This window comes from Poeciliopsis prolifica, unplaced genomic scaffold, assembly GCF_027474105.1.
Source record: "Poeciliopsis prolifica strain line A6 unplaced genomic scaffold, Auburn_PproV2 SCAFFOLD026, whole genome shotgun sequence".
Taxonomy (NCBI): domain Eukaryota; kingdom Metazoa; phylum Chordata; class Actinopteri; order Cyprinodontiformes; family Poeciliidae; genus Poeciliopsis; species Poeciliopsis prolifica.
The window spans coordinates 4,287,678-4,299,679 of NW_026562401.1; the positions used below are offsets into that span (position 1 = coordinate 4,287,678).

Below are 12,002 nucleotides of genomic sequence, written 5' to 3' on the forward strand. Positions count from 1 at the left end.
TGTTTGAATGAGTCTAAGCGCAGGGTGGTAGAGGAAGTGGCGCAGTTAGGCTGCAGTGAATGAGAGCTCTGTTTTTAGAAAAGCTGCCCTGGATCTGTTGCAGAGTGGATGAAGGGATGAAGAAATGGAGCTGGGGGCTGGTCGGTATGAGTCCTTGGGAGTGTGCGCCTGGGCGAAGAAAAAGTATTTGGTGGGGATTTCATAAGTCACATTAAGGATGGTTGGCGGTGAAATCAGACAGAGTGGGATGACGAGTTTGTTTTGATGAAAAGGCGTAACAAGAGAAGAAGTTATCCTGTCAGAGGAAGAAAAAGGTGGAATTTGAGAAGATTCTGTCTGGCATATTTAAAAGTGGAGACAGCAGTGTGAAGCCTTTCTTTTCTGAAGTCTTTCACACAGTGTGTTGGCGACTATATGAGCTCCTCCTCTTCCTCCCCAGAGTAAATATTTACTCAGTAACAGTAAATGCCTCTGCATGATCGAGCAAATGTTGCGTTCAGGATGACCTAATAAGACGGATACCATCAGGGGCAAATGTTTAACTTTAACCTGTAATAGAAAGACATTCCTGGAGGTTTACTGGACTCACTTCTTCATCTTCACCTCATTGTAAGAGTGACAAGAGACTGGAGTGTTTCAGCAGATTGCAAGCGGAAAAATAAATGGTGTTGTTATCAGGAGGACTCTCCTTCTCCTGGTCTCGTCTCAGTTTTGCCTTTTGATAGTTTTTTCTTTCGAAAAGTTATTTTACATACCCAAGTTTAGTAGTTAAAGTTGGGTATGTAACTCTGTTCTCATAGCTGGATTACTTCAAATTTAAGGATTTAAGAACAGTGGGATTCATACTATATTTTCTGACGTATTAGCTAAACCAACACAAGATGCCTCTTCTCTTCACAGAGGACTGAGAGAAACTGCTGCAGAAAATAGCAGATGTATCGACTCAAAGTGAATGAGAAAGCAAATGGAAATGACACAATATTACCAGTGATTCACAGTAAAAGAATTGACAGACAGCCAAGAAATAAAACTGAAGTTATTGTTTTTGGACCAAAAGAGTAGGCACACATCTTTAGCTTCTACATTTAGAAACGAGTGACCAGACTTGAACCTCCAGACACACATAAAGACGATTACAAAGTCAGCCTTCTATCAGCTGAAGAACATCTCCAGTGCAGAAATTAAGTAAATCTGGTCAGTAATTTTAAAAGTTCTCTTTTGGCCCAGCTAATATTTTTTCGGAGTCTTGAGATGTTGAGGTCTTTGGTCCAACACTGTAAAACATTTGAGCCACATTTAGTTATGCCTGCTATCTTCTACTCTTTAACTCAAATAAATTGAGTGAGTTTTAGATTTTGAACCCAAAAGTTTGAGTTTGTGAAAAATAAACTTACAGTAGTAAGTTGTGTTAGCTTTTTATTATTTTTGTCAGACCTCCAAGAGTTTTTAGGTTCGCAATTAAAAACTGAAAGAAGAAAAAGACAGTGAGAACCATTTCCCAGAATGCATAGCAGCATGTCTGTATCCTGTGTGGCACTGCGAGTGAGATGAAAGTGAGTTATAGTGATCTAACTGTTCTGTGTTATTACAGAAAATGTTTATTTTAATGTCCGGTTCACACTAAATGTTTTTGAGCAGAGTTCATTGTTATGTTTAATAGTATTCATTATAAGATTAGATATTTTTTTATGCAATTTGAAACAAGAATTTAAGTAATTCTAAGGTATACGTCTTAAAATAAATAGTTGTTAGAACTTGATAATGTGAGTGAAAATAAGGCAGAAGTGCGTTTTTTTCTTGCATATTTTGAAATAATTATTTAGTTTAAATTGCAGCATTAAGTTGAAACTCACGGTACATGATTACGGAGCAACAACTCATCTCTTGTTGTTAAATCAACTTCATAAACTTTAATTTCTGAGTTGAAACCAATACAATTTTCTTGTTGACTTCATTTGCACTTTCAAGGCAGCAGGTGAATTTTCATTTTCAAGTTAAACCACCTTCAAGGAGGCTTCAAAATCTCTTATATGACAAAATCACAAGATTTTTTCTGCATCAAATTAGGAAATGTGCATAAACTTGCGAAAGTGTACTGTAGTTTTCCCATAAACATGTATTTTGAGTAGAGGAGAAACAGCAGAGGGGCTGCGTGCATGAATGGGAGTAAAAAAACACACAAGTAGTGATGGATTTGTGGGCCTTAGGAAACATGCACAGAAAGTGGTGGAGGCTGTAGGGGGTAAACCTCAGATCTCGTTAAGCGAATGTTCCCTCGCCATCATCTTGGCTTGAGCTGAACTCGACATGACACCGCCTGAACAAAAACGAGGTTTCAATAAGGGGAAGGTGAGCGTGCTCAGCTGTCAAGGAAGAGGTTCTGTTGGATTCATGACACAGCATTGTGCACTGGAAAGCAACAAAGCAACTGTTTTATCTGAATCGGGTCATTAAAAAAAACCCTGATAAGTGAGATTGAAATTAAATTGATTTTAATAAAAGGAATGCAAACATTGAATGTTAATAAATTAACATTAAAAGAGGAGCATAATGATAGATTAAATAATTTATATTCACATGCCTTTAACTTTTTCACATTGCCTTGTTACAAACACAAATAAAATTTATTTTTTGTGAATTTTGCAAATCGTGCAAAATTGTGAAGTGAAAATAAAATACGTTTTTTCTTGTTGTTTCACCAAATAAAAATTTTAAAAATGTGCCGTATTTATACTAATTTTGCCTTATTAACACTTGTACTCCAAAATAAAATGTAGTGCATAGACCGCTACGCTGTCTTCCTAACTTCACCCCCCAAATCTTCAAATTTGGAAAGTAACAACCACAGAGTGATTAGAAACAGACTGAAAACATTAACCAATAACTAATGATTCCCTGTTTAACTCATCTACCGATCTACTTTTGCTTCATTTCAAATCCCTCTCCTCCCCTTTGATTTGTGGAGGCTGTTTTGGCTCTAAACGTCCAAAAGGAAAAACTGTAGGCGCTATTTAGATCAGATCATGACACAATAACCAACTTCACGCTGATTGGTTTCTGTGCCAAGGCCGAGAGCCTCAGAGGAGGTGCACTGTTCGCATCCTCTGTCTGTCTTGGGGATAGGATTACATAAATGAGCATAAATCAGGGAAAATTCAGGGTAATTTGGGTCTGGATCTGGATCCCTAATCTTAAAATTGCAAAAGAAGGCTGTGGGTTTATGGGAAACGCAGCTCTTGGATTGCACCTATGCTTGTTTCTCTTTTTGACTTTAAAGCAGACAGGTTTTCTGATCTCCCCGTCTCAGTCGAGACCTGCAGAGTTTGTGTTGTAACCAAGCCGGGAGACACATTTGCGTGTCTTCAGGGAGTCGGGTGATCGCGCCTGATTGCAGTCTATCATTACACACAGGAAATGTATGATTAGGACTACCAGGCACACTCCTCATAACCAGCCATAATGTTGTTTTCATCAGGTGACAAACAGATGTGTTAGACTCAAACTACTTGCACTAATTTCAAACTTATTGCTGCTTTATTTGCTTTAGTGCTTTAACAAGCAGAGGTAGAGGCTCTTCTCTAAGAAAACCAGGTGCAGCTTGTTCGGTCTGTCTATATGAGCTCTTGTGCGCTCCAGTTTCCCACAAATATTTTTTTCATGTGTCTTGTCATCCGTTTGTGCCTGGTTTGTGTCGCCTCTCACCTGTTTTAAAGTCTTTCTGCTTTATTTCAGCAAGAAAGTTAACCTAATTAGCTCCGAATTATATGTTTCTGTATTTCCCGCAATTAATTATATAAAACCTATTAATTGAAAGGGACTGGAGAGCCTACAAGATTAAAGAAATATTTATGGTTTTTGCTTCAGTTCATACACGTTCATTCAGAAAGATAAGATAGCTACAACTTTCACAGCTGTAAACATCAGCCTTCTCTTTGAATCTCAACAAATGGGAACAAGTGCAAGGAGAGATTAATCTTGTTGAGCCCAGCGGGAGACAGTATGACATATAACTGCTTAATATGTCAGCTGGGGTGGAGCTCCTGATCTGTTTCCCCATGTTAATTCTTCGAGCTTCTCTTGGTTTAACATTTGGACAAGGAAGAAAGTTCTGGGATTAAAATCACGATTTTATCTCCCTAACGTGTAATTTGTTGGGGTTTTGTTTTATAAACTATGTAGCTGATCATATATCCTTTGGTCAGCTGTGGTTTTTGCTGTGACAAACTAAATTAAGTAGAGATTTATTGATTTTGAAATAGGACATATAAGTGAGTTTAACATGTATGCAAATTGTTTCTGTGTTGAATATGCGTCAGCAGGCACAAGTGGTATTCACGCTTGGCCTTAGCCGTGTAAAGATAAATTTGTAAGACTAGTCTTCCAGGGGTTATTCTTTTAGAAAGTCCCAACTTTCTTAAAAAAGCACAAATTCGAAACAATGAGAAATGCTTGCAACGTAAAGTCAAAATAAATATTTGAGGCACCACCTGAACAGTTTTTCTGGTTGATGCAAATAATTAAGACAAAAGTCTTAATTATTTATTTATCTCATAGCTGAAACTAGGCTGTACATGTTTTTACTAACTGTGTAATTACGAAGAACCTGAAAAGTGTTTAAATCAGTTTGCAGTTTACTTAAATATTCTGATAAAATATTTTAGTTTTTCACTTTTCCTGCTTCCAGAATATCAGAATTGATTAAATCTCCTGTATTTCATCCATTTCTGACATTTTTCCTTGGGTTTTGTTGTTTGTCATATAGATTGGATCCCTCAGTTTATTTAGATTGTAGGCAAAAAAACAAAAAAGTGAAACAAGAAAAAACTTCCACACATTTCACTGAAAATCGACATCCAACGCAGGAAAACTGGATTATTCCAAAGTTTTGGTTGGCCTTAGCGAAAAATGTGGTCTAAGCAGTGGCGGGACCAAATGTCGGACTTTTATTAGTGATTAAAATCACCATGCTGATCCAACATTTTTGTATTAAGCAGGAAAATATTTATGCACTTTTAATATGTGATTTTATTGCATTTTCACAGACGTCCTTGAGCATTTAAGAGATTATAGACTTTTTTTTTATCTCCTGAGAACAATAGTGACATTTCCTTCCACTTCCTTCCGCTTCTGATTGTTTCCATGTTGATCGATGTGTTATTTATCTTCTCAAGAAGTCCTGACATCCCGTTCGGGTCGAGGCTGAAGGCTGTGGTTCCTCTGTAGATTACAGACACTGGGCCGCCCGTTCAGGATTAGCCAGACAGAATGTTAAAAACTGAATTTGTATTAAAACATCCTAGATTTTTGTGCTTGCAAGCAGATATTAGTGCTGACCTGCGGATATTAGTGCTGACCTGCGGTCAGTTGTTTTGTCTGCAGAAATCCTTGAGGAATGATCAGCCAGCCTCAGCCCGTATGTGGTGCTGAGGTAATGTAACCAGATGTGGACGGTTTCGGATTGTGAAGAACCAAGCAGGGTCACTGCAGCGTGTCCCTGCTTTTCTTCAAAATCCGTCACACCACTGTCTGTTTTTCTTTTTACTTGGTGTTTGTATTTCACATCGGAGTGCTGCGTGTCGTCAGGAGCCTTTGTGTTTATATGTGGGGATGTATTTGTGCAACCGAGGCCAGTTCATATCCCCCCCTCTGCTTCACAGGCTGGTGTATATTGCAGACTCCCCGTCAGTAAAAGCCATCTTTAACGTTCACTCTCTCACCAGCTGCTTTCTCTTTCCTTTCACCTGCTCTCCGTTGCCTACACGTTCATTCATTCACCTTCAGTCGCCACAGAAACAGTTTTACACTTTTTACCTCATCTCTTGTTACTTTTTATCTATTTTGCTCTGAGGCTATGAAATCTGTCTGCAGGAACATAGGGTCCTCCCTGCTTTCCAACTGAAGAGGTGATATCTAGTGGTTTCTATTTGTCTAATTTTACCAGAAAACATTCATCAAATTGTCTTCTTGACCTTTTGTAGTATTTGTCTAACTTAAAATGGGAAACAATCTTTGTCTGAGTAAACTAAAACGTCCTGCTTCTCATAATTCGATTTGTTTGTGTTCTGCTCAGGCTCAATTTGTGATCTTTAAGTTTATTTGACAATAAACTCAGGGGGTTCTTATAAAGCTTTACCAAACCCAATATTCATAACTTAAGTCTGCTGCAGAGTTGCTGCAGTTAAACGTCGTGTCTGAGCTGTAATTATCTGAGATTTATCTTGACATAAACTCCACTTGGGACAGATGTGGAGGAGGTGCAGCCTCCCTCTTCTACATGTTGTGGATAGTTGAGGGGAAAAATCAAAGTAGGTCTTCCAAACCATTTTTCTTGCCTTGCATATTGACATAAAGCAAGATGCTCTGGTTGCACTCGCTGGTTCCATTAAAGACAATTATATGTGCCTGAAAAATAAATATAGCCCGCTTGAGGGCTCAGTGGTGTCTTATAAAAGGTCTTCCTGGACAAATTAAAGAGCTACTTTGCTCATCAGTATGCAGGCAGGGTCACAAGAGTTCCCCTAACTCTTCTGAGCATGCCCATGATGTGAGTGGTGCCTTGTGATGGTTCATCATGCATATCTAGGCTCTGAGTGCAGCCAGGACCAGCAGCAGTAATATCTCATTCATTATGGGATGTTTGCATACACGGGATATGTCCTCAAGCTGTTTGAGGACAATCATTTGAATTTCTTTCTTAGACTGGAACCCAGTTCCTGCATTATTATTATTATTATTATTATTATTATTATTATTATTATTATTATCATCGTCACCGTTCTCTCAGTGAGTGTCAGCTGGAGGCATCCTCAAAGGAAGCATGTTCTCAAACAGTTTGAAACCAAAAGACAGTGCTCCAAATAACTTCTTGCAACACCTGATGATGATGTTGCAAATAAAATTAGCAATCATTCGTGTAGGGCCATGTTCAAGCTGCTTGTGCACACAGATATGTGTTGCGCTCCCCAAGCTAGAGATAAATGCAAACACCTCCAAATTGCTCAGATAAAGGAGGATTATGAAGGAAAAGCACAATCAGCAGATCATGTGGTTTATAGTAAACCATAGCAAAAGTTGTCAGTCTTGAGAGCCTTGATGTGATCAACTCAGGTTACCAAAAAGGAAATAGTTTGAATTGATTTCATTTTGGTTAAACAAAACAGTTTATGGATAATGGAACCAAAAGCTTGCAGGTTAAGATTTGTTTTTAAAGATAAGTTTGCCTCATATATATATATATATATATATATATATATATATATATATATATATATATATATATATATATATATATATATATATATATAATAAAAAATACAACATTCTGGAGAGTTTGTGTCATACTCTCACTTTAACAGGCTTCAATAACTCTTTCTGAAGAGCTCAAAGGACCTTGTTCAGTGCGGCTATAAATACAGATCACTTTCTTTAACACAGTGAACCAAAGCGTTTGCTTTGTGGAAGCGTTGCTCGCCTTGAGGGGCCCCGCTATCTGCCTCAGTAAGTACCTTTACCCTGCACCCCACTCCTCTCTGTCTGTTCATGCTCTCCTTAGCATAAATAAAGACCCCCCTCACCCTTTACTCCCAGCATACATGTCTTTGCAATAACACAGATTCTTCTGCAGTACCATGACACTGAAGGGAATCTGTTTTTACTCTCCCTTCACCGTCCCTCCTTCGTCCTTCCATGCTCTCCATTAGCCTCCTGATGTTTTCGCACACCCTAAACTCTTCTGGGGGGGGGGTCTATTCAAACTATTGCACTTCTGTCATCATCTGCATGACTGCACACACTTGAGTCTTCTTGCATTCCTTCTTTTCTTTTACATTGATTCTGTGCCTATTGTGGAGTCTGTTTTTCGGGTTTTCAACAAGCCGCAGTATTGCACAGCTGCACGCCTGTTTAAAGTTTTTGTTTTTTTATTGTGTTTGCTGCTGCAAGCACTCAAACTTGCCGTGAGACGCTATGGAGGATTAACTGTGTCTCTGCATGTTTATGTCCTGCAGAAATATTTACAAGCATCGTGTAAATCGTGGCGGATTTACACGATGCTTTGATACATCAGGTCACATACGTGCGCTGACCCTGAAGGATCCGGGTTCACTCCTGGCTTTAGTCAGAGTCGCTTTGTTAAATGAGCTGTAACAACGTCTCCTGCACAGAAATCAGTTTATTTCTGCAGAATTAGACTTTCACAGACCTTTCTATGTAAAGTATTCTTCAGTTCATTTCACACACTGTAAGAACAGCTGACTGTATGAGACACATTAGCCACATATATTCCTCCAAACACTCCTGTGAGAGGGATGAATCCAGCGCGCCGAGTGTCAGCGAGTACACATTCTAGTGTTTTACCCACGAGAGTTTTTTTGGCTACACTTTGAAGCTGGTTCACATGGGAACTGTGGACCCGCTTCGTCTGTGAATGATCATGTATGTAGAGACTCGATAATTCTCTTTCTCTTGTCCCTGCACAATGGATAGCTTAGAAGTTTCCAGCTGTTTGCGACAGCTGTGTGAGTTAAGAGGTGGGGGGCAAGACAAAAACGGAACAAATCAAAGACGGAGAGGGGTTAAAGACAAGAAGATTTCATAGTTGACAGAGATTAGAGGTGCAAAGAAATCTGAGATGTTTGTGTGCGGTATGCCAACGTCTGTGTGTCTGTGTTGAAGCCAACGGTTTTGGCTTCCCACGGTGCTACCTGAATATGTCTTCACTGGTGAAATATTCAAAAACTATTTGCTTAATACCACATCAAAGTTCTGTAAGAAACTTGTATGCCTGGGCCATATGGTTGGAACAACATATCACAATATAAGCATTTCATGTGCCAATATTTGTCAATATTTATTGATTAGTTTTTTCTTTTAAATATCTGAAATACTACCAAACTGTTGACGTGACTCTCCTGTCTTATCTGCAGTTTCCTCTTGAGTTGTTGTGCGAATCTTTTTTTATTATTTTTAAGCACTTTTGAGGCATAGTGGTGAAACCTGAAACTGCTGCTGCACAAGGTACTCAACAGGTCACTCAGTAAGTCATTGCTAGATAACCAGTGAGTGAGATAGTAAATGCCACTAGCCTTTCTTTACTGGCCATGAAAGCTTGAAATTATTGAACTTTATATCGGATGTACTTTCTATTTATACTGATCACTGATCACATGTCTATGGTGATATGTATGATTTATTTATTGCCCAGCCCAGTGATGTTTTTCTATTCCCCAATCAATTGACTGGGTTGTGTTGTACCAGTGGCGCCACTAAAGTGGTTCCGTACTCACGTTGTGTGAACCTACGGCTTTCGGGGGCCCAGGAACGGTGCGGTATGGGTCGCTTTTTCAACGGAGACTGACAAAGCAGTGTATAGAACTGCACCAGACTGTGCTGTACTGTTAAGTGGAAACGAGGAATTTACAGTCCGGCAGATTCATGTCAGCCTAATTTTTCAGCTGTTGTTTATGAGCAGGTATCCTGAATCTCCACGGCTCCATGAGGACTTCTTGAATGAGCGCCGGGCCCTCGTGCACACACACGCACGCCACTGCAAGCCCTCAGACAGTCATTCACTCCCAGCAGATTTATGGGAGCAGCCGTTCCAAGAAAATCTATCACTTCCATATGTTGTGAATGCGCTCGCTGCTGGCCAAAGCAGCATGCAGGCTGCATGTGTGTAAAATCATGGTGTGTTTGTGCCTACCTCCGAGGCCTCCAGTTAATTCTCCGGTTTCATGATTAGATGTTTTTTCCTTGCCACTCGATCCACTCCACCACGACTCCTCCGGAAAGCAGTGGAGAAATGGCCTTTTCTTTGGTAGCGACGCATATTTGTTCAGTGTGTGGCACTAAATTATTTGACTCCCCCCTCCTCTCTGTCTTTGTGTTTTGACCCTCCAGGTGTGTGGAGGAGGTGCGTTGGACTCCAGAGCAGAGCAGTGCTCGGCCTTTAACAACCAGGAGTTCATGGGTCGCCTCTACAACTGGGAGCCTTTCACTGAAGGTGAGCACCGAGTTAACACACTCGCACAGTTGTTAAAGCGTTTCCTTGCTTTAATTCGGTAAGAGGTTTATGGGGAGAATTAACTGGCACTGCAAGGGAGAGAGTAAAATGTAAGCTTGAGTGGGTTCAAATTTCTCTCTAATGAATGTGAGTTGGAAGGCGTCCTCTCATGCCCAGCCCCCCCAGCATCCCCCAGTTCTCCACACAGCACCGACAGCAAAGGGAGTAGACGAGAAAAGCAAATGATTGGAGCTCAATCTACTTCTGTTCTTTGCACAAAATATTTTGCTCCTTTTCTTTTTCCTTTTGTTTGTCCAACATCTCCCCCTCTCTGCCCGCTTCTCCTGCCAAACGTCTCCTCCCTGCTTTGACGGAGGACGCAGATTCCTGCAGCGTGAGATAAAGAGCACAAGAGCAATGATGAGATGTGTGTGTCACACGACTAGTGGAAGCAAAATTGGGGCAACTTAGAAGTTGCTCGGTTTTGGTTTTACAAGCAGTCTTTTAAAAGAAGTACTGCCTGAACCTTCTGACGTTTTGTGACTTTGTAGCCGCAGACAAGGGGATTTTAGGTGACAGACCAACACACATTGCTTTTTTTCTACAAAAACAGTCTCTCTAAACTCCGGCACACATTTCTCTCTGCAGTTAGCTTTATCCTGATAACCTTAAAAAAAGGTCAAGGAACTGGTTTCTTTCAGATGTTAAATAATTATTAAGTAGAGTTTTTTTGCATTAAATATCCAATGCACTGCCAATCTAATGACATGACCATATGAGGCACAGTTGCAAAAAAAATGAAACTGCTTTCACATACTTAGGCCTTCTGTGGGTACTCTGTGGACCATGTTGTATCTGAACACTCTGTCCGAAAACGGTTGATATTCTATAGTTACGCCTACATTTCTCTTGTCAAATTTCTTTATTTCCCACATTCTGAACGGATGCCAACAAGTTTTATGAGCCAGTTGTCACAGACAACAGCAGACACGCTACATGTCCTCATTGCGAGTGGTTGCATTGAATCTCAGCATTATCATTGAACACCATTGAAGACCTCTTGGTTATTCCACCAGATATTGATTCTGAACTCTTCCTGAGTTAAAACATTGAAATTCTTGTAACTAAATGAATATGACATTCTTTTCTTTGCATTATTTGAGATCTGAAATAAATAAATACAAATTCTTTCCTTGGAATTTCGGAGACATGTTGTCAGTAATTCATAGAATAAAAGAACAAAGATAATTTTACTCAACCATATATCTAAATAGTAAAATCAGAGAAACTGATCATGTTAAGTGGTCTCTTAATTTTTTCCAGAGCTGTATATTTTTATCATTTCATCACAACCACTGGGTTGAGCAGAATCATGCGGTGAGATGCTTGACTTCGGTACAAACAAGGAAGAGAAATTAGGTGGAGGCTATCCGAAACTTCCAAAGCAGAACAGCCCCCAAAAAATGGCCTAATCAAAGCCCAGACCTAAATTCAATAACAAATCTATTTCAAACCTTGAAAGTTGATGTCCACAGATTCTAATCAGTCTGAGTTAGAAGAATATGCAGCACTGAAATATGCAGAGCTCCCATATGAGGGTATCTGTGTCCTGGTGTGGGTTCAGTTCTTTTTTAGCAGCAAAGATGATCAGAGGTGATAAAAAATATGGATTGAGTAAACACAGCGCAACTGTGTATAAAAAACTTTGCAATACGCTGTGCATGCAAGAGTCAAAGTGGGTCCTATTCCAAATTTCTATACATGTCTCCTTTTTTTGCAATGCTGGAGGAAATGAAACAAGAGACAGAGAAAGCATTTTATAGATATTTCAGGAATTTTAGGGAAAAAAAAGAAGAGTGAATAGAAAGATTATAAGAAATGCGAAAGGAGGGAGGGAGAGTTAAACGCAGCTGTGAGATGATCTCAGTTGTGTTTGTCATGAGGCTTATGAAGCATGTGCATGATCTCCTGTGTATTTACATCATGGGCGTAATGGCGAGGG

General features: G+C 39.6%; 1 protein-coding gene across 2 annotated transcripts in view; it reads left to right on the plus strand.

Annotated features, from left to right (window-relative positions):
• Positions 1-12,002, plus strand: part of adamtsl4 (ADAMTS-like 4) — a 41,674-nt gene that overhangs the window by 11,714 nt on the left and 17,958 nt on the right. For both annotated transcript variants that reach the window (XM_055048174.1, XM_055048175.1), the window contains exon 5: positions 9,898-10,000. In XM_055048174.1, coding sequence (XP_054904149.1) covers positions 9,898-10,000 — 103 coding nt within the window. The remainder of the gene's footprint in view (positions 1-9,897; positions 10,001-12,002) is intronic.